Source organism: Stegodyphus dumicola, chromosome 1, assembly GCF_044657685.1.
Source record: "Stegodyphus dumicola isolate Sdum_Otavi_A_Nest chromosome 1, ASM4465768v1".
In the NCBI taxonomy this organism is placed as follows: domain Eukaryota; kingdom Metazoa; phylum Arthropoda; class Arachnida; order Araneae; family Eresidae; genus Stegodyphus; species Stegodyphus dumicola.
In genome coordinates this window covers 2,236,894-2,261,327 of record NC_140768.1, presented here as the reverse complement: position 1 = coordinate 2,261,327, position 24,434 = coordinate 2,236,894, and the positions used below count along the sequence as shown (strand labels likewise).

General features: G+C 30.7%; 1 protein-coding gene across 2 annotated transcripts in view; it reads right to left on the bottom strand.

The window, feature by feature from the left end:
* LOC118201281 (uncharacterized) overlaps positions 1-24,434 on the bottom strand; it is a 66,080-nt gene that overhangs the window by 20,096 nt on the left and 21,550 nt on the right. For both annotated transcript variants that reach the window (XM_035373349.2, XM_035373348.2), the window contains exons 4-7: positions 18,422-18,554; positions 13,208-13,261; positions 13,048-13,114; positions 2,459-2,596 (exon numbers count right to left, since the gene is read on the bottom strand). In XM_035373349.2, coding sequence (XP_035229240.1) covers positions 2,459-2,596; positions 13,048-13,114; positions 13,208-13,261; positions 18,422-18,554 — 392 coding nt within the window. The remainder of the gene's footprint in view (positions 1-2,458; positions 2,597-13,047; positions 13,115-13,207; positions 13,262-18,421; positions 18,555-24,434) is intronic.

Below are 24,434 nucleotides of genomic sequence, written 5' to 3'. Positions count from 1 at the left end.
AGATGTGCTACACTCTTGCCTAACAGTATAAAACGATCAAAAGTGCATCAAAATCCCAAATTACATGAACACAAAAATAAGTTAACCAAAAATGAAGATAGTAATAAATGCATCAAAAGTTAAATCTACAGAGCAAGTGAAAGCATTTCAATAAAATATTTAAAAAAAGGGGAAAAGGAAGGTATAATAATTGTAACAAATTTTATCTTTGTCCTGTTATTTGATATGAAAAACAACCATTCTATTTGCACACGTACGCCATTTTTGGCATTATAAAAGGGAAAAATTAAAAATCAAGAAGTGTGTTTTTCAAATTTAAGGACAAAAGTCTATACAATTAATTTGCAATAGCAGTTTAGATTCAGGATACATTGTTAAATATAGCTTCTGAAAAAGCATGCTTTTTTTTTTTTTTAACAACTAGAAGAGAAAAAAATCCAGTTTTTATTAGGTATTATTGTTTATTAACTATTATTATTATTATTTTAAAAACCCAAAATCTAGTGCATTCTAGTAATTCTCCCTGAAATATTCAAATTATATGCAATATGCATGTAAATAACATAACTAGGTACACTGTAAACATTAATACATTTTTAATAGACACTTTCTTTAACTGGAAGGCATTATAATTAAGTACACTATTTTCTCTCTTTAGTACAGAAGTTCTGAGCAATAAACCTTGTCACTACTTTTCAGCACCTACAGGCATTCAACTAGATTATTCATATACTCTAGGCATCTTTAAACATCTGAGTATTAGTATCTAATGCTACTGCCTGCCACTTTCAGGTACTTAAGTAATATCACTCAAATGGTACTCTGTAAGTGTTTTTGGACATTAAGCACTTATCAGTATTTTTATATCAAAATACAGCTGAAAAAAAAATTGTATAGGTCATAGGTGAAAATTTTCATAAACATTTTATAAACATTTTATAAGCTATAAAAAAACATAGAAAAATCTATTTCAAATTAATATTGTCCTTAAACTAGGTGAAAAATTTAAAAGCAACAAAAAGTATTAAATTAAATACTTTGAAAATAAAATAAAGCCATAAAACAAATATTTTACCAAAACATCCACTCTGAAACAAATTGCTGTACATACCGTGAATAAGCAGAGAATTTAATTTCTGGAAATTTTTGTAAAGCTAAATTTTGGGGGTCGGCTTATATATCTTGCATAAAAAGTAAATACTTTTCCGTTAGTCAGGCACAAACGATAAATCGACAAATATCGCACTTTTTCATTTACTTTAGTTTATATTTTTAAGTTATGAAACAATTCATTTTAAATTAAATGAGTTGTTTTATTTTTGAAATTGTTTATAATGTTAGTTTGGTAATAAATGGTACCTTCAGAAACTTGGCTCTGATGTTTGGGAAACTTGGCTCTGATGTCTGATGTTTTTATTTTGTTTGTGAAGATGAATTTTTCACAGCTTCTTCTCATCATTCTTAGAATCGCATGAGGGAAGCTGTACTGGAAATTCATTTTATTACTGATAAAAATGGTGTAAATCAGATAATCGATTTAAAAAATTTTGGAAGGATTTTTTAAAATAAGTTTGAATATTAAAACATGCTCATCATTCCCTACCGCCCAAAACAAGTTCATCACCCCTTGGCATTCTTTCACTGCCCCCATTGAGTAACCAATGATTTAGACCATAAAAAGGACGGTACTTTCGTATTATCGCAACCAGGTTGGTGCTATTTGTAAGTTTGAGTAAAAAAGTATGAATAGAAAGAAAATGTACATTTATTAATTACAGATAATTTTTAATACAGTTTTTTATATTATTTTGTTTTAAAATATAAAATAGCAATTAAACCCTTCCGGTTTCGAATTTGAATAAGTTGCAGAATTATTTTTTCGGCGGAAATCTTTTGGCTATTGCTTTTAGCACTGATTGAAAACCATATTCGCCATAACCATGTACACGTCGACTTATTTTTACTTAAAAAAACATCCCAGAATTGCACAAAAATGGCATTGCGCACACTCTTGACTTTATCCATGTACACTGCTATTTTCTCATAAATTACAAAAATTAGCACGGAAATTTTGTTAATCTCCACATGCTCTTTTTACAAAACTACGTATAACACGTAGGGTTGCCGTAAGTAGGGTCGCCAAATTTGGCAATTTATGCGAATTTTGGCCTGGTTGCGTTAATACGTAAGTACCAAAGGACTGCATATGATGCTAAATCACTTAACAAAAGATGGCTTTCAATAAAAACTTTCAAATTATGACAATGACACTGGAATAAATGTTTACTATGAAATACAGTATTTTTAGAGTGATGGAACAGACTAAGGTGTAATGTTAGTAAAAAATATTTTAAAGAAACTTCATAAATTTTTTGATAGCATCTCACATTAGTTGATCTTTTGAAAATCAATGCCAGAAAAATATAAAAGAAATATGAAGTGCCTAATTTAGAAATACCTGATTTACGTTTGATGCATAAAAAGGTTCCCACACTTATTAATAATAAGATGACAGACAGCGTTGCAATAGCAATCACAGCATTTGGAGATATTACTGATGGTTTAAACAGGCTGGTAGATGCAGATTGTACTATATCTAAAAAAGATAGACAGATTTAAAAACAGCGACTGAACCCAATTAATTTTTAGATATGTGGTTAAAATACAATTATTAATGTAAACAGTCTACCTTAAAACTAATTAATAAAAACCTAAAGTAAAAAATTACAAACAGTACATTAACCCTGAATATGTTTAGTGTATTATGCTTAATTTTGTTTCAATTGTTCCGAGATTTAAAATCTTTGATTCAAGAAAGCGGAGTAAGATTGTAATCATGAATTTTTATTTTTGATGAGTTTCGTTCTATTCAATGGTAAAACTCAAATGATCATGATCATCAACACAGAATAATTTTTTTAAAGAAAGCATTCAATAATACATCATCTCACCAAACTATAGAAGATTTTAGTTTAATTTACAGTTACAATACTTTCAAATGAATATTACTCTGTACTTTTTGGTGATAAATTGATATGAATAATTTTAATCGCCTATTTTTAGTAATTTCTAAATTATATCACAGCCAGATTTTTGTAAATTACATGAAAATAATAAGGATATAATTCACAGTAAAATATATTTACATATTCAGAGCACAACAGATATACATACTTCTATCTACATGAAATTCAGTCACTTCTATAACTGGCCACTATAAAGGTACAGTAGGTGCAAGACATTCTGACATAGGGTTGTACAAGAATGTTATTCCAGAAAGAGGGAAGAGAAACATTTTTAATTGATTAAAATTAATTTCATTTTATAAATTCAGTGCTTTAAAATTTCATTTTCATATCCAAAACCAATGGTCCTCAAATTTATACTTGTAAATTTATTTACGGAAGTTTGTGTGCAACTGGCATATCACATGTATAAGCACATTTACCTTGGGTCATAAATGAGCTCATCTTGTATTCCAGTTACACAGTGGTTGAGAAAGAATGCAAAAGCTTGCATTACATATTTACAGCCAACAGATATTGTGCTTATTGGTGAAGAAAGACTTGCTTAATATCACAACAACTGAAGGGTTAAAGTATTACTCCCTCCATATCAAAATGACTGTTTGATTTCTAAATTTATATCAGATTAAAAAGATAGTAGTTTTGAATATGTTACATTCTATTTTTATAACAGAATTTTGATACTATATGTCAATTTATTTTCCTTCTTTTTTAGAGCTATGGGGAAGAAATGCAATTCTACAGGACCTATAGAAAAACTTTAAAAATAAAGGACTTACACATCAGGGCTAAAGAAAAAGAAATGCTGGTTCATACTTTTGAGGGGAATGATGCCAACATAAACCCTGTTGGGGAGCAATGCGACGTCACTGGGTTCCTCACCTCGCCTACTGACCAGCTTCACAGAGCGAAAGCTTAAATCTTTACTTCTTAGATTCTTTGAAAGAAGTTTCTTTACTTGAAAATTATAGCTGAGAGTATGTTTAAAATGAATTAGCTTTTATAAAGTGTTTGTAACAGGAATATATTGGAAAAAAAATGGCGCCCTGTGCCATTGAAACCTGCAGTAATACGTATCATGTTACGAAAGAAACATGATATTTCATTGATTTCCATACAGAAACGTTCAGCAGATGAAAGAAAAGCTGTGTAAGTGTTGCAGAGCAAGCACACTTTTTTTTCTGTCCAGTCTTGTCAGTTCATCATATCAATGTTCAGTTATTTTACTGAGATGGCAAAAAATTTTACTGAGATTACAAATTTTTTTTATCTTTTTATTATTAACATTTTGGTGTTTACTTTATTTATTAAATATCCAATTCTTGGTGCTTACGACACATAAAACTTGATTCAACAGCAAAATCTTAAAATATTTAAAAACATCATATCTTTAAAATTTCCGATAGACAGTCTCGCGCTCTGCAGATAAAAATGCTTTTTTCTGTACAGTGTTGCCACTGCTTGCATTGTAATCATCGAGTTCGTTTAAAAATTCATTAAAGTTTTATAACATATAAAATAGATAATAAAACAAATTCGAATTTCCGGGTGCCCATGCTTGGGTGGAGGATTATGTTATTTAAAATTTGATGGTTCTAGGTGTCATTGCTTTTTCACAATTTGAAAAGTATACATTGTTTACAGCAATTCAACACAAAATGCTGTTTTGAGACTAATATCCCATTTATGGTTAACATTGTTTTCAGACTAAAAATTAATAAAAAATATAGAAAATGAAAATGTACATTTAAAACATATATACCAAAACACAAATAAGTGCATTAATGAAACAAAAGCAAATTAAATTATCTCCAGATGGCATTTCAGAAAGCAATGTAATCAGATCATTATCTGTAAAATCATAAGTATGCAGCGTGTTTTTTAAGTAAGGGCCATTTTGTTTCATATACTAATAGGTGGCACAACGAGTACTTGCACTGTGTCCCGGCATTCCTTGGAAACACCTATACTCAGTTGCAGCTGCATAGGTAACCAGTACGGTCTGTTCTGTGTCTTTAAAATGTTCAAGATTATCGAATCACCCACCACATGTGAGGTACGGTTAATGATATGTTTTCTGTCGGCAAGAAACCTGTCTGCTGTCGAAATTCACCAGCAGATTTTTGAAAATTACGAAGTTACTGCTATGAGTGAAGGTAAAGTGTGTGAGATTGGTGACTACAGACATGTTGTTTCGCTAAATTTTATTTTGCATCTATTGGATGTAGGGAAGTTCAATTTTATAGTTTAGTTATTTATTATACTTACATCTATTTCCTGTGCATGCTTAAGGCTTATCCGAGTCCCCCCCCCAAAAAAAATAAATTTCAACATGTATTTAGAGCTTATCCAGTGTTAGTACCAGAGAAGGTGCAAAAGGTGCCTGCAAAAAGGCTGCCTAAAGCAAAATTTTAGAATTTAGAGAAAAATTGAGCTACAAAATTTAGAGACAGCAAATTTTTTAGAATTTAAGGGAGGCATGAGGTAACAAAAGTTAAAGAATTTGGAAAGACATTGTGCAGCAAAAGAATCAGCTATTCTTAATTCAAACAGAACTACACTGGTTACCATAAATTAAGGAAAAATCACAAAAACCACGATTACTGAAAAAGTTACATGTAGAATTTAATTAAACTTACCCACAATATACAACACATAGTAAGGTATCAAATAGCGTAAAAAGAAATTACCAGACAAATATGGTAGTATAGAAATTAGCACATGTATAAAATGAACAAATTGAAGGTGTCAGTTTGTTATAGGAAAAGTACCTTCAATATGGAATATGATCGCCTCTAGAAGCAATACAGCACATACAGCGATGTGTGATGCTTTCAATTATGCGGTCTATCAGTTCCATAGGAAGCGAGAGCCATTTATCTTGCAAAGCAGTTGCAAGCGGTACAAGAGTCTGAAGGAGTGGATTGAGAGCAGCTAGACGTCTCCCTAAAGCATCCCAAATGTGCTCGATAGGATTCAAGTCCAGGGATGGAGCTGGCCACTCCATGCGCATAATTGTTTCCTGTTCAAGGTAATCATCTACGATGCAAGCCCTGTGTGGTCTTGCGTTGTCGTCATCAATATATCAATAGGAAAGCATCACCTATTGATCCAGGATATGGGAATACATAAACATCAAGGATGTCATCTCTATAAACCTGAGCATTCACGGTTCCCCTTGGAAAGACAGGGAGGTCTGTGCGTCTACCCAAAGAGATGTCACCCCAAACACAGACACTGCCCCTTCCATATGCATCTTTTTCACAGATGTTTGATGGATGATAATAGGTTCTAGGTTCTCTCCATATCAAATAACACCTACTATCGCTTTTTAGACTAAACCTGGACTCATCCGTAAAGAGAACCGCCCTCCATTGATCAGGCGTCCAGTGGACATGTTGTCGTGCCCACTGAAAACGTCCCTCCTATGGCGTGACGTGAGTAGCACACAAATGGCTGGTCGGCTTGCATACAGACCACCTTCGTGAAGCCTTCTATGCACAGTTGACATTGACACGAACCTTCTGGTGGCTGCAGCAAGGGAGGATCTAAGAAGAGTTGGAGTAGCGGTTCTATTCCTGCGTGCACATAATGTCAAATATCAGCCATCGGCACTCATCATAGCAGTTGGCTGTCCTTGGCTGAACCTTCTAGATGCCGAATCTGTGGTCTGAAATTGCCTCCAAAGTCTATGAACCACAGAAGGACTCACATTTAGCCATCTGGTCACTTCTGTTTAACTTTGTCTTGCCGCTAAACTCCCAATGGCTCTCCATCATAGTTCTGCAGGCAAATGATGCCTGGAGGTCATTGTAACGAATTGGCTATCTCAGATTTCTGATGTCACTATCACACTGCAATATGTGGGCTTGCCTCAAACATGGACTTTTATGCTCCTCGCAGATGACGTACTCCGAGTGCAGTGCCACTATTTTGCATATTGGAGTTTTACTCAGCTAGCCTTACTTGGCAACATATTCAAATTTTACACTGTTTGGCTTATTTTTGAGGGAGCTATCACTATTTTTGTGATTTTTCCTTAATTTATGATAACCAGTGTAAATGTAAACTTTCACATTACAAACATCATTTAGAAACACTATTTTTTGCCTATGGAAGTAAATTTCTGTCAAATTTCTCCTTGTCAACACACTCAATACTTTACAGCACAGTTGGCTGAAATCTGTAATCATCATCAAGCATAATGTTAGTATAAAAAGTTACCATGCTAGTTGGTATATAAAAAATTAAATAAACTGATAAATAAAAAAAAAATTTAAAAAAAGTATTTTAAATATTGTTGCATGAGCTGAAACTCCCATGAATTCATAGTTATATGACAATAAAAGCAAAAAATAATGAAAAATGATTCACCAGGGGTAATTCAGTAAGTGTAAAATCAGTGATAAACTTTGGCAGAATGTTTCGAATTTAGATGTATGCCAAGCAAAAAAGTGGCAGCACAGCCAAATCAAATCATTGATTATATAGATTTATGCTTATAAATAATTGTATTTTTTCAAGAAAGAGATGCTTAATTTAGTGCTGAAAAGAAATTACGCATGCTTACTACCCCTCCCCCCTCCAAAAAAAATATCTAGTGCACACAGGTTCTGAGCATATGCTAGACACTACTCTCAGAATCTAATTTTTTCTCCCTTTTTGCAAAAAATTCCTAAAAACAAAATTTGCTGACGGTCAAGAGGTTGGGCTATTAGATCATTCCCGAAACTAGATTCCCAGATTTCGGACTTTGTCAAGCAAAAGTTAAATAAATAGTTATTATACTCGTAAAGTTGTATTATGATTAATAAATTATACTTACACCTTACAATTGGTGATAGTATAGCAAAAAACATTGTTTTTTAAAATGGAATAATCATTTTGGTACAAATAATTAATGCAAAATGAACAATCATTTCAATATGGAGGAACTATTTAAGTTTTCAGCAGAAAATTTTTGGTGATATAATTATATGCAATTTCAAAATAATGTTGAACGGATGCAAAAACATTTTTTCTCATTAATTAGCCTTAGAAACTTTTAGTAAACTTCTAAGTACAGTTCCCAATACCAAAATCTTTATCTTCTAATTTTTCAAACAATTGTACAAAAGTTAAGAAGTCCCTGAAATAATAATTAAAACATTTTCTTTAGTAATGCAGTTTGTAGCTGCATATATGGTTTTTCAGAATCAGAAAGAGAAAATGATAAAAAAATTTTCTCTCTTACAGAAAAATATTTTTCTTCATAAAGTTTCATTCCCTTGAGAACACATTCACTATGGTGGGCCTTTTGCATCTTTATCGATAGTTTTGAATTAATTATTTAATTCCACTTCTTCGTGAAAATAATTTTTAAAAAGCATAAAGAGATCCCCCATTGCTCCATTAGTCTTTTTAATGCTACAAGAAGAGACAGCCATTTCATATTTCAGAAATATTGCCATACAATTCAGAAAGGATTTAATGCCCAATCACAATAGCTGCATTATCGGTACAGAAAGAAATGCAGTTTGATATATGAATATTTAATATAATAAGTTATTAATAATTATCATTAAAATAATCTGGCCAGTACACCAATTAAATTAGAAGACATAACGTAGTTCTGAAAAGTTCTAAAGTCTTTTTCATGAACATCTGCCATGAAGACAGATGAGCTTTTGTTTAGCACTGAAGGAACACCTAACAACATGTAAATCAGTGAATATCTTCCTAAGCACAGAACCAGCATAATCTACAGCATGAAGGTAATGTTAAGTCCAATCAAAAACTGTGTAAACAAACATTTGGCCAGAATAATATTGATTTCAAAATCACCAGATTTTTCAGAAAATGTTGCTGACTTCCTGATTTTTACCCAAATTTTTAATATTTGATTACTTCCATCCCCTCAAAATGTTTGATATCACTCTTTCAAGACACACACTTCTGATTTACTTAGATTATATCACTTTTTTTCATAATATTGCTTGTAAATATAAATTCTCATCTTCATATATTTTGAAATGCATAAGTATTTTCTTTTCATGATTCTTTAATAAAAAATCTGATGTGTACACCACATGACTTCCTTGTACAGAATGTTAAATTATACGCATTTTTTCTTGCATTTCATTTAAACTTATTGAATTAACAGATCTACTTTGTCGACAACACATAAACCACAATAGAATAAATGCACTCTTTAAAATTTACTATATTTGTATACTATAGCAACACTCTGGCGCTAGGTTCACTTGATATTTCGTTCATATTATAACTCAGAATGCACAAGATTTATATCATTTGAAGAATAATCTAATCGTTGCCACATGTTCTGTTCAAATAGTCTAATAAAGCTAGAATGATGTATAAAATAAATTAAGCAAAAACAAAAACAAAAAAGAAACAGATTTCACAGACGATTTAGTATTTCTCATTCATTTAATTCAGTTCTCACTTCGTGACAAGGCAAAAATACATAAAATCTCAAAATATCTGTATTAAAAATTATGAAGTAAATCTTAAACACTTATTTCCTCGAAAAAATTCCAGAAAGGATTAAGCATGATTTAATTCGCAATAATAAATGAAGGCGTTATCTTTGTTGTTGCAAAGCTTAGTCTCTCTAGATTGGCAACAAACCTACTACTTCAAATGTAAACAAATATGTCTGCCATGTTATTGAAAACTTAACCGCACTTAAACAGCTTTTAAAATTGTTGATAATTGTACAAATATTTTTTCTAGATTTACGAAAGGCATAAAAACCTTAACCGGAAGATAAGAACAACATAATTCAATCATTTTTAAAGCAAAAAATGTACAATTTACAAACATAATAAGAGTAAAGAAACTGAGATCACTGAGCCGAGTAACAGAGTAGATATATATATATATTCAACATTCTGAGGCTACTCGTTTTGGAGTTATGCGAGATACGTACATACGTTCGTACAGACACCACGAAAAATTCTCTTCAGAATTTATTTTAAAGCAGCTTTATAATTTTTTTGGAGGAAAAGAGTCTTTCATTCTGTCTTTACGTACAGATGTTACTCAAAAACATCGTTAAATTGCATTCGATAGCGGTCAAAATGGATATTTTCGTTGAAATATGCTGCTTGAAACTTTTCGCGATTGCAATACTTCCGTTTTACTTTGTACAAGGAAGTAAAAAGAAACCCCTTCTTGTAAGCTTATCTAAAATGCTGTTAGTATTATTTTTTTGTGTCATGAAACAAATTTTATCCATATAAAAGCAATATTTGATAGTATATACTTCGCAATCATTAACTTAGATCAGGTTCTGGAGCTTGTTTAACAAAATTTTACAAAAGGGCTGTCAAATAATCAGCAAATATAGTTAGAAGTTTTTAAACAAGAAAATGTAATTATAATGCCCCATTTTCATATAACTTTATTATATTATCAGAAATTTAATGATATAATAATGCCTCATACATTGCCAGACTAATTAAAAACTATTATAAAATCAGTACAATGATGAATAATCATCAAGGCTAGCAAAGCACAGTATAAGAATGTGGAAATAAAGAAATAAAAATCCATCTATTAAGTAGATCTATCTTTTAAATTATCCAGAAAGTATCTACACAAATGCATAATAAGATTTTACACTTACATACAATTTCAGTTTTCTTATACTTTTATTGGTACCTAATTTTTGTTGCTCTGAATTTCGAAATTTGAACAATTATTTTCCAGTGTTACCTTTAATCAGATGTATAATTCTTCCAACATCTTACCAACCTAGCTATAAACTGAATTCTACAAAGTGAAATAATTTTTGGCACTTTACTTGAAATATATTGAACACAGGAGACATTGTCAAAGGTATTGTTATTAATCTATCTGTAACATTTTTGCTGATAATGATTGCTTAATAATACATATCATATTTTTATGTAGAAAGTATGGAAAAGTTTGATCTATTTCTTATCATTACATTTGGGGGGGAATCAACAATCCATTAACCACTGAAAGAGTAGATAACAGTACTGATAGGGCTGTTAAGAATCGTTTTCTGTATTTATGATTTTACTCCAAATTGTAATGTTTAATTTTTAGAATTAGACAACTAGTGTTTTAGATATATTTTTGAGAAGGTTTGTAAGTTAAAATTAATTAGGCTGTTCTTTAAATATGCATTTTATTTTTCACTAGTAAACTTCTGTAAATAAAGATATGTAAATTATTAGATTACATTAACTTTGCATGTTGATATTCAACATAAGCAGTACTGAGGAAATATTAACTGAAAGTTAAAAATTTAGGAATATTATCCTAATTTTTATACTGGTAGCGAACATCAAAGATTGTTTTACACTGGAAGAAAGAAGACATGATCAAAATGCTAAACTGAATAAAATAAAACATTTTTTAACGTATATCTACCCAATTTATACTTATAAAGACACTTAACAATATTAAAACTTATATGACAACAACTATTCAAACACTTTTAACTATGAATTTTTAAATGCACTACAGTCAAAAGTCGTTAATTCGGACACCCATAATCCGGACCTCAAAGCTACAAACTTTCTGCGCATGCGCGCAAGACCTTTACGGCTCTGAATATGTGTTTACGCATGAGCATTTAATGTATAACGGATGGTATAAGCTACGCTAAAATTATCTAATTCAGTTAATGTTGCAGATTGCATTGTTCCTTAATCTTCGAATTGAATCCGGCTTATTATTTTTTGCAGACTGTTAGAGCAATTTTATAAAAGTAAGCTTGAACTTTCGATTATGTCAAATAGAATTTCCGATATATATTTACTAATATGTAAAGGATCTACAAAGCGAAAGTATGCTTCGAAGCCCATTAAACAAAAAGTGGAATTGCTACAAAAAAAAGGCATATCCTTCATTTCTCTAACCATTCCGAAATCTGTTTATCAATTTCACGCTGCTCTGCGGCCGGGGGGGGGGGGGGCGCCGCGGTGCACGATGAATTGGAAGTTGATCTGTTAGCACTATCCTTATCTTCAGGGCAGATGTTTTTATTTTATTTGGCTTATAATTCCTTACTAAATGTAGTATTTCATCTCGATGTACTCCGTCTTTGATATGATTTAAATCAAATTCCTCGTCATTATAATTCGCTTCCAATAGTGAAGAAAGTGACACAGAGGTTATTGAAAACGAAAACATTTCGATTGACAAATTAATCGGTATTCTCGACACAGCAATTATAGGACTTGAACAGCGGAACTTTGTAACTGAAGAAGAAATTATGTCTGTTTACAGAATTAAAGAGAAAGTATTATCACATAAAATGAAGCAACTTAAACAACTTACATTGAAAGAAATGTCTAATAAAGTAAACAAATAAATATTAAGCTTTTTTTTTTTTTTTTTTTTTTTTTTTTTGTAAATTTTGATACCCTTTAGATCATAATTGTTCTTTATTTCATAAATTATGGTTTCATATTTTTAATTTTATAATTTCTGCATGCCATCTTACCAGATTTAAACTGATGGTCTATAATCCGGAATCGCTCAAGTCCCGACGAGTCCGGATTAACGACTTTTGACTGTATTATAATTATCTAGGAAACTTTAATACTTTCAGTAAACATCTTTCAGTCTCACTTTCAGTAAGTATCAATAAAATTTTAGTAATATATCGCAAATTACTTTATCCACTTCTTTGATAACTTATCCCAATTATTATATGCAGTAATTTTTGTAACATTGCTTTACATAATTTATGCATGCTTAATATTGTACGTTTACTTCCCCCCATTCCTTTCAGAACTTCATATATTTCCATAAATAAAATTTCCATATTTAAATACGACAACTAACACAAAAAGATAATAAACAGATATAATACATATTAATGGATCCTGAATAACGTATGTTTACTTCATCCTATTCCTTTCAGAAGTTCATATATTTTTCATAAATAAAACGTCCAATTTTAAATATGACCATTAATATGGAATGATAATAAGCAGATACAATACATATAAATTTTCAAATTAAAAATGAAATCTTATACCTGAAATTGTAATTTTCTCAGATACAAAACCATAATTTTCACAAGTATCAGTATAACAGGGTACTAACTGTAAAAAAAATTAAGAAAATTAACATTATTATAATATCAATACAAAAATATAATTATAACTTAAAAATGAAAAGCAAAGGAAAAAATTTACCTCTACTTGATAAATACCAGAATTTAGACTTCTAAATGTTACATTAGCACTACCCTGAAAAAAATTTTAATTTTCATAAACAAAGTTTTATGAAAGTTATAAAGAAGCTAATTTCAATAAAAATATACTTTAGTTTTAAACAAACAAAAAAAAATTCTTCTAAATAAGTAAAACATACAGTACAATAGTTCTGATGGTACTATCTTTCTTCTTCAGTTGCAAATGTGAAATAGAAATCTGCTCAAATGCAAACGCAAAATTTCTCTGAAATTGCCAACAGAAGGAGACAAAATTGTCAATGCAATCTACTGGTGGAAGAGTGAATGAACTTTACAGTCTACAGAACTTTATTATAGTTATACTTATTATGCTACTCTAGAACAGGTACATCAGGGCCATTTCTTTCCCCCAAACCACACCTCACATCTCTATCTGCGGCAGGAAAAAAGACAAGCCCTCCTTTTTGCTAAAATTCCCTCTCAGCAGTGATAAAAACACACATTACAATTGTAAATAAAGTGTGGGTTGCTGCAAACTTGAAGTGCCTATTTTAAAGGAACAGACTACATTAGTTGATGCTCTTAAAAAGTTAAGGATAAATAGGTATTTTAACATTTCCTTTTCAGTAAGTTACACAGGGGGGAAAAATCTAGTGGGATACAGTTAAGACATTTTTGTTGACCAAAGTTATTTGGAATGGCAGGATCTCCAAAAAGTTAACAGTTTCAGTGTTCACAGAAAGTGTAGCAGATGATATCATCCTGCTAAAGAATATACCTCTTCTCTTTCATGTAAGAAATAAATTCATGGAAAGATTTATTCTATATAATCATGCTAAAGATGGTACTGTGACATAGCACATCACAGTTTAATTTTTGTATCACGAAGAGATATATTGTGCACAGAGTATGAACAATCTTACTAGCAAACATATAGGTATTCTGAGAATTCATGCACCCATTTAAGGTAGAATCATGCTTTATAAGAATTCCATCTATTCTAGTATTAATGCTTAGAAGACAGTGGTTGAAAAATAGGTCGGAGTTGGAGTCCAGAAAAATCCTATGTTACTATTCTCTTTACCTTCACCCTCACAACTCTTTGTGTTCCAAATAAAGTTATGCAAGGTAGGTGTAACACCCAGTTCTTGGAAAAACAGGACACACAATAAACATATTTTAGGGAACCATAAATTGTCTGTCACCATTGAGTCAAAGAATTTGAATGCGTTTTCTGATCCTATTCAAGTTCATGAGCTGTCAGGCTCTGTTCAAGGCTGATGCTATGACGGAAATATTTGCTAATCAGGAAAAGAGGTAAGTTTCAGGGCTATACCAAGCAAGCAACTTTTAAGGAATAGAAATTTTGTATTTTTATCCATTATCAGTATCTAAAATGCTGTCAGTATCTAAAATGCTTCAGTATCTAAAATGCTGTCAAAGTTCTATTTCTAAATGGGAGAGAAAGTTTGCATTCTTTAGATCTTTTGCAAAATTTAAGATGCTCTTGACAAGGGTTACTGCACTTTTCCTTTTTAACGATACATATCTATGAGGAAATGAATGTGCTCAATGGACCTGCAACTCACTAATGATGAAATTATCTTCTTTTTTCATATTTTTCAGAACAGCGAAACATCCGCATTGTCTTTTACTTAATTCTTTTTACTCTCTACTGGGAAAATTATGTCAAATATTCATCTATATACTGAGCAATAAAGATATGGACAACTGCATTGAGGGTAATGTAAGTATTATTTGAAAAACATGACGGATGTAGATGAATTGATATTAACGAGGAATATACTTTATTCAAATATGAAATTGGTACCACGTGGAAAATTCAAAACTCAATAATTTTTACTCATAAGGAAAATATTTGTATACAAGAATTAAAAGTTCCAGCATAAGAATGATGGAGACACATTGCGAAAATGGTTTACCTTTCAAAGAAGCCACTATCATAATTTGGACAAATGCTAGTTCTAAATATGCATTTTAAATGGAGATATGTAATTCAAAGGACAGATCTGTTAAGTAATTTATTGTGTAAAATTTTGAACATAGGTTAAACTAAAGACAAAAAAAATTAAATTTATCCACTGTACGTAATAATAATTGTAATTGTAACCATTAATATGACTTTTAAAAGTTATTATTCACGTCTCTTGGGAGATGTAAAAATGCTAGTCAGTACTTTTAAATGACTTTTGTAACCTTTTGTACTATACTAAGCCTAGAAACTTTCATTTTAATCTTAATTTACATTACAATAAACTTACATTTCAATTTTTCTTATGTCTTCACACTAATCAAAAACATAAACATCACAAATTATCCATCACATATAAATCGACACAGGCAATAGTTTTAAGCGATACACACAGTTTTATGTGCAAAAGTTGCATAAAACTCCACACTAACATTTTTAACACAATGACAGCATTTCGGTTCACAGCAGTGACTTCAATTAAGAGAACTTTTGCAAGCTCTCCAAGACTAATCATTGCCTGTTTCGAAATCCTAGGGCCTTGCCATATCCCTGCTTTACAATTAACTGCTTATAATTACATATAATTTTTTTTACTGCACACATATTTTTTGGCACAAAGATTATTTTCCATTTTCATACTTGTACAAGTATTTAAACTTATTGGCATCTCTAGCAAGATATCAGTGGCACCTAGTTGTTCAAATTTATGCACAATCAACTGTTATTTTTAGTGCAAAAAATTGACAATCTATGTATAAATATTTGTTTTCTTCAAACAATATGCAAAACATCTAGAATGCTACAAAACATAATATACTCAAAAAGCAATACAATTTTGCTATGATAAAAAGTACACAAATCCAAACAAATATTTTCGGCTAGAAATATTGTATATATTATATTTCGTAATAAAACACAAATTTTAAGCACTGAATTTATACAAGAAATGATATTAAACATATGTATTTACAGAAAGAAATTTCAACATAATTACAAAAATTCTAAACTAAAATCTGTTATGATCTACAGTTCACTTGCCTAGAGACTTAAATGTATTTATTCATCAAAAACAACATTTATTAAAACAGCATATAAAGTGAAAACAAGTATATCATATTCATTTTGGGGAAAATGTATTTCAGTAGAGGATGTAAAAATTTATTCTGCATGTAATAATAGCAGTTATCACAAAGGTAATAGATTTAAACATCAATTCTGGAACAGAAATGTGAACATAAGCTTACAAAAGTAAACATACAATAAAATTTAAAAGCATTTTCATCCGCCATCAAATTTTTCTGTTACCTGACTATGTTTCATGCCATGACATACACAATGTGTGAATGCTAACTTCTATTACGATAAATCTAAACTGAATTTAGCTGTGTTATTAAATTATAATATCAGCAAGTTACTAAAATATTTCAAAGATATTAAAAGAAAATGCATGACTTTGCTAGATAATTTTTAACTAACTCTGCTAGATAATTTTTAACAATAAACTAATGTATATAAGTATATAAAAGAAATAAGTAGCTTGCAAAGCTGCAAGCATGTAAAAATAGGCCATAGCTTGGTTAAGATGGACTAACTGGCACTTTTCTCATGGAAATCCAAACATAAGCATCAGTATGCATGTGTGATTCAGAACTAATGTTGCACTGCTGACATAAAGCTTCAAAATGTTTCCCCCTTAAAAATGCACATGAAAATGCATACTCTCCAGGCAATGTATTTTTCAATCACTCTGTTATCTTTCATGGATCACTTTCTCATCTAGGAGACACAGAAATAAGGAAACTACGATGCAGTGAAGCATCCTATAGTTAGTTCATTGTTATATAATATTGAAAATATCTCAGCATTTATAATTTTTTACGTAAACTTTACTGCATATACAGAGGGTGTTCACACATTTTTGTAACGATTTTGCAAACATTTATGTATAAACAAACCTTAAAATTTTATTTTCTAATATGTTCAGTCTGATAGCCATTTGATTGAACATCTTGATTTCCAAGATAATCCAGTGTATGGCTTGGAGCCTTACACTGGGGTAACTTAACACAGTGAAGATTGTTTGTATAAAGAGATTCAATTTCTTCTTTAAAAATAAGTGTTAAAATATATTTCTGATAGTAATTCGAATTAATTTTGACATTTTTTTCTACTTATTTTAAGTTTTCCATTATAAGAGAAACCAGTAATAACCATAAAACTTCAGAAAAACTTTCCTTGTTTCTTGTGAACCAACATATTAAGACTTTTTCTCTTCTTTTTCAGTAGTAAATCGATCTTTTTTTATTGCAATCAGATAAGTATATCCAAGCCACAACAATTATAACTATGTATTTACATGTTTCACCTGCCAAATAATTTTCATACAGCAATCTGCACATAGTCTCATGCTGAGAAACATGTTTCGGCATTAGGCAATGAATATCATGTTTTTCTTTGTTTGCTTTGATTAGCTTTAAATCAGATTTTATAATTTTGTTCACAGCTCCTACAGGGATTGCAATAGCTATTTGGGGGTGTGGGCTGGATTTTCTTTTAAAACATGAGATGTGACTTTAGATTTAATAAGAGATGTTTATTTATTTATTTACCTTTGCGTATGCAATTTTTGCCTTTTCCCCAGTCAGATGTATTTTTTTTTCCCTTTCATATTAATTATGTCACTTATTTTACATATAGAAATATTAAAACTATGCTTTTCACATCTTTTTTTAATAATTGAATAAGAGTATTTCTCTTCAGATAGTGCAAAATTACAGCCTATGATCTGTAGTTTATTTTTCAGTGACATTTTAAAGAAAAGATTATTTTTAATGTTGCAGATGATAATTACATCTTATTGCAATTTGATGCCAGTCATGTTAGCATTTTAAAATTAATATTTAAATTTATAGAAAAAATCAAAATGGTTACAAAAATGTGTAAACACCCCTATGTATAAACATATTACATGAAAACTCCACGGAATATAGCATTTGGTACCATCCTAAATTTCATATAAACACTAGAGTACTAAAATTTATTATGTGCAGATATACGGCATTACTAGATAAAGATTCTCTTCCATAATTCTATTTAACACAAATTAAATATGCTATACCTTTACTTGCTGCTTGAACAATATAATAGCAAAAGATACGTCAACAGACACTATCAAAAAGTTTTAAAACATATTTATCGGAGTAAATATTTTAAAAACTTTACCTCGTCATGCAGAGTTACAGAAAAACAGGCTATTACTATGTCATAGCGAGACAGTTTTATCAAATTTATTTCATAATTTGAAAAACAGTTCTTGTACTCAGGAAATGGTTCAAATGCAAATGATATTAATTTCCTATATTAACAAAAAAGAAAAAAAAATTGAATGAACAATAACTCACAACAAATATATATTTTAAATTACACTAATTCGTATACCATATAAAGAGTATATGCAACATATTCTAAACATGCAGCTAATATTCAAGTCTCTAGAAAGAACATTTTCAAAATGAAATGAAAAGTGCAAAGAACATTTCAAAATGAAAAAAATTTTCAATTTAGATCAAACAATTATCTTTTATGTATAAACAAAAATCCCCTTTTGTCAATATATTGCATAATGTAAGTTATAATACCAAGAAATAACAACTAGTATAATTAATGTAATTCATTTTTGAGGAAATTCACTTGAAAATTACTAGCCTTCTCCAAGATTTCCCCAGCTCGTTTTTTTGCATTCAAGATTTACTTGTTGATGATGAAAAACATTTATCATGTTATGCTAATGTTTCATAAGCGTAAATTTAAGAGGCAAAACATTAATTAACAGATGCTAGCACAGAGAAAGCTAATGAAATTAAAGTCACAAAGTACTTTGAATTATGATTTATATAAAAATTCAAAACATCTGAAACTACTACAGTCAAAAGTCGTTAATCCGGACTCGTTGGGACTTCATCGGTTCCGGATTATCGATTTTTCCGGATTATAGATCATCAGTTTAAATCTCATAAGATGGCATGCAGAAATTCTAAAATTAAAAATATGAAACCGTAATTTATGAAATAAAGAACAATTATGATCTAAAGGGTATCAAAATTTACAAAAAAAAAAAAAAAAAAAAAAAAAAAAAAAGCTTAATATTTATTTGTTTACTTTATTAAACATTTCTTTCAATGTAAGTTGTTTAAGTTGCTTCGTTTTATGTGATAATACTTTCTCTTTAATTCTATAAACAGACGTAATTTCTTGTTCAGTTACAAAGTTCCGCTGTTCAAGTCCCGTTAATTGCTGTGCCGAGAATACCGACTAACTTGTCAATCGAAATTTTTTCGTTTTCACTAACCTCTCTGTCACATTCTTCATGTCTATCCATTTTTTGCAGCAATTCCACTTTTTGTTTGTTGGACATCGAAACATACTTTCGTTTTGTAGATCCTTTGGAAGTTCCAGCATCGGAAATTCTATTTGACATAATCGAAAGTTCAAGTTTACTTTTATAAAATTGCTCTTACAGTCTGCAAAAAATAATAAGCGGAATCCAATTCGAAGATTAAGGAACAACGCAATCATTAACATTAACTGAAATAGATAATTAGATAATTTTAGCTTACACCGTCCGTTATACATTAAACGCGCAGTCGAAAACGTATTCTGCACTTGCGTACACGCATATGTGCAGTAGTCAAGGTCTTACGCGCACGCGTAAAACACCTGTGCGCATGTGCCAACGCGGCGCATGCGCAGAAAGTTTTTAGCTTTGAGGTCCGGATTATGGGTGTCCGAATTAACGACTTTTGACTGTAATATGAAAATAGCATCAGCTATTTATAAAAAGTTGCTTTAATTTCCATTACTAATATGAATGGTATACCTATAATTCTTAAAGGCAAAATAAAATCATTATTTAAATTCAAAATATCTTACATTTTGCAATAATTAATCATGAGTCAGACTGCAAGACACCTCTTACCTGTTGAAAGGGAGATATGCCCTTTGTGCACAGCATAGCAAATTGCTGATGACAAAAGGCATATCCTTCATATAGCCTCAAACTTCAAATGCATTTCTGACTCTATGATTGAAATATGAAAATTCATTCTTATATTCTTATATTCCATTAACATTTTCCACTTTAAAGAATTCGGCACTTAAACAATAACAACTGCCATAGAAGTGATAAGAGCTTGCTCAATTTATTCGCTGCCAGCCACAACAAAGGTTGCTTGTAGAAAAAACGACTTATACTTACACTACACACACACACACACACACAAAAAAAAAAAAAAAAAAAAAAAAAAAAAAAAACTTATGAATGATCTATTCAGATCTCAAGCAAATTACCATGTAATCAGTAAATAAAACGAATAGCTTTGGCATTTGGCCATTAGGAAATATCTTGTGGAAAGTCATATCAGTATAAATATTTCTACAGCAAGTTCCATAGTTATATAATAAATGAACTAAATCAGTATAGACAAAGACAAAATGAATTATGATGTATGCAAACAGAAAGATGTGTAATAAAATCCATTAATGTCCAGATAACGTTTTAATTTATTCATCACTTGAATATTTTCACTATAATCTTATTGTAATATTGTGAATCTTTCCCATAAATCAAAGTAGATCATTAAGAACTGCCAGAAATGACAAAATTCACTTTTAATTATAAGAACCTATTTAAACATCCAATTAGGAAGTTGTATGGATTGTTGAATATTAAAACATGTAAAACTAACTATAGATTTATGAAATTTCAATTAACTGGTCTCGGGGAAATGTCATATGAGGAATAAGAGTTGAATGACTCTTAATATATTTTTAATCAGTATACACATAAGTATATGTTTGCATATGAGGGTTGCTATTTATACTTCTGGCCTAATAATGAAAAAACAAATGTTTATGATCGAAACTGGTTTTATTGTTTTTCAAAATATTCTCCATGAAGATTAATACACTTTTGCATGTGAACCAATTTTCGAAGCACTTTTTCCACTCCAATTAACGTAACTGCAAAACATACGTTTTGAATGCATCAACCCATTCTTCGAGTGTTGCAAATCAATGACCGTGTAATTTATTTTTTATGTGCAAGAATGAAAATAAGTCATGGGTGCCAAATAAGGCAGGGCTGTGGAGTCGGGTAGATTTTGGGGTAAAAGGAATAGGATTAGGAGTCGCTAAAAACACGCCGACTCCTACTCCAGTTATTGTTGAACAGTTTGAATTTGAAATGAAATTAAAATTAACTGAAAAAAATTAATGACAAACTGAGGTAATATTTTTATTTATAGACTATGAACATTAATAAATAGTTATTTTCTACTTGATTGACATATTAGTAACTAAATATAAGAGAGCAGGATGGACGTGATATTTGCCATTATTGATTAAACTGATTCATTTATTACTAATCTCATTGGTGAATTTAGGTAAGCAGCAAGAACTCCCAAAATTGATGCCATTCTTTGGCAGTGAGCAGGAAAAGGAGCAACACAATCAAAAAGTACATATTTGATGATATAAGTGGTTGTTAGGATTACGAACTTTTTCAGAAGATGTAAATAATCCTAATATTTCACTAATAGAAAGACTGTGGACTCGCAAAACTGGAAATCCTTCTTTCAACACTGTATATAGCCACAAAAAAGCTACAGTCTGAAGAATTAACAGGGGACGAGAATGTTAGATGTAGATAACCATAATGCTTCACTAACAGAAAGACAATGGAATCTTGCAGAATTGGAAACCCTTCTTTCTATACCGTATACAGCCACAAAAAGCTACAATCTGAAGAATTAACAAGAGGCAAGACTGGAAGAATGTGATGTTTGTATGGAGGTTTTATTGCAGAAGAAATCATTTCTTCAATGATGAAAAGAGAAACTAGTTTGCTAGACAATAAAATCGCACTGTGTTCAACATACGTAGATCCAAAACGCCGAATTTTGTTGGATGACAAGCAAATTAAAAAGGCAAAGAAAGCCATCTATGAACTTTCATTAAGAATGAAATTATTCTCAGAACAACTGGAGTATTCAAATCAGGAAAGACACACTGCAGATATTGCAAGTGAGTCTCTAGCATCCTCTTCCACTGATGAATTAGATTTTGAGAAATATTTGGATAATATTGAAAAGGCTAAGGCAAAGCGAATGAAAATAAAAAACCAAGAGCCTTTAGATATAAAAATGAAAAAATACAAACAAGATTTATACATGGCATTTGAAGAAATAGATAAATATGATTGCTCTTGCAAGACACCTCTTATAGAACTTATAAAAATCTATTCTGAAAAGTTAAAGGAAGTAGTCATAACAGTAACAGCTCTTCTTCCTACTCAAGTCAGTGTGGAAACACTCTTCTCAGTTCTGAAGTTTATCAAATCGGATCTATCGTCCTCTAACAAAGAAGATCTTGCCGAATTTTTACTGTTTTTTAGAAATTACTAATGCCAGTTTTTCCATTTCATAATAAATGCTAATTAATATAAAAAATTTGCTATGCATCAATTTTTTTCTGTAGCATCTATTACTTCTTTTATTAAAAAAAATAAGCTGTACCCATGTGTATATGTTTACATATATATGAAGCAGTCGGAGTCAGAGTCATTAAAATTCCAGGCGTCGGAGTCGGTCATTTTCCCTACCGACTCCACAACCCTGAAATCAGGGCTATATGGTGGATGACCCATAAATTCGATGTTTTGGCCCATCAAAAATTCCTTTGTTTGAGTTGTTGTGCGAGAGCTTGCATTGTCATGATGAAGAATGATTCCCCTCTTCTGCTTTTTTCGAATTTCTCCAATGATTTTTGGTAAACAAATGGTCATGTACCATTTGGAATTGACTATCCTATGTTGCTCTAATGCCACTTTCACCATGTAACCTGTAATGCCTAAGAGACAGGCAACCATTTGCTTCGATAAGTTTCTTCTGCAAATAATTTCGGTTGATCTTTACATTATGGAAACTTGGCGTTTTTTTGGCGAAAATTTGGCGACCAACTTTCCTACAGCAACCCTCTATTTTTTTTTCCCGCCACCATTTTGTCTTCACGAAGTAAAGACATGTTTCTTTTCTTTTTATCTACTGAACACTTCTTCCAACAATCTACTAGCTGAATTACACTTATGCTAGAAATTTTATCTAACAAAACTGCTTAATCATGACAAATATTCACTGCAAAATTGGGAAAAAGTGCACAATACCATACTCCTTACGCGTTTTTCAAAATAACACGTACACATAAACCATGTACACGCCGACTTATTTTTACTTAAAAAAACATCCCAGAATTGCACAAAAATGGCACTGCGCACACTCTTCACTATATCCATGTACACTGCTTTTTTCTCATAAATTACAAAAATTTCACGAAAATACATGACAATTTTCTCAATCTTTAAATCCGGTAAAAAGAACCTATATGAAATTACCTGATCGCGAAAAAGTATTTACCCTTTCCAAATATGAACATTTCCACATATAAAATAAATAAAATATCCAAAAACTTTTACCTCTAAATCATCTATTACATTATACACGTCACCAATGAATTCATACCGCAACCATTACAAATACTTAGTGTCAGATATTTAAATTATTTCCATGCACGTTTACTTCAAATAAAACGTATATCAAATTCCTACAAACATAAAATTCACAAAATAACTATCATTTAATTAAAATATAATTAAATTCAAAAACACTACTTAAAATATAAATGAGCACATACATTAAATTAATACATACATAAATACCCATTTCGAATTCACTTTAGTTACGGCCATGGGATCCAAAAATTCACGAACACTGTTTCACACAACACAGAATAAAGCCAAATACAAAATTTCCAGATTTTTTCCCGATTTCCCCCCTTTTCCGATTAAAGAACCGTAATTCGTCCATTAATATCACATGACATATCCCATGATCTCTCATTTCCCTCACACAAAATAATGCGTAATCGGAACTGAGTACTGTTCACATTATTACCCAGGTAGTAACCTTTATCGCCTCCAAAATGTCGCCAAACTACCAGTTACCATATTGTAAAGATCAACCATAATTTCTAATGGATTTGGCTCGTCTCAGAAGACTCATATAATCGACTACTGTTTTGTTTCAGCAGTCGATTATATGGGTTATATCGATTATATCGACTACTGTTTTGTCTCATATAATCGACATCAAATGCATATATCCATGATTTCCCATCTGTGTAG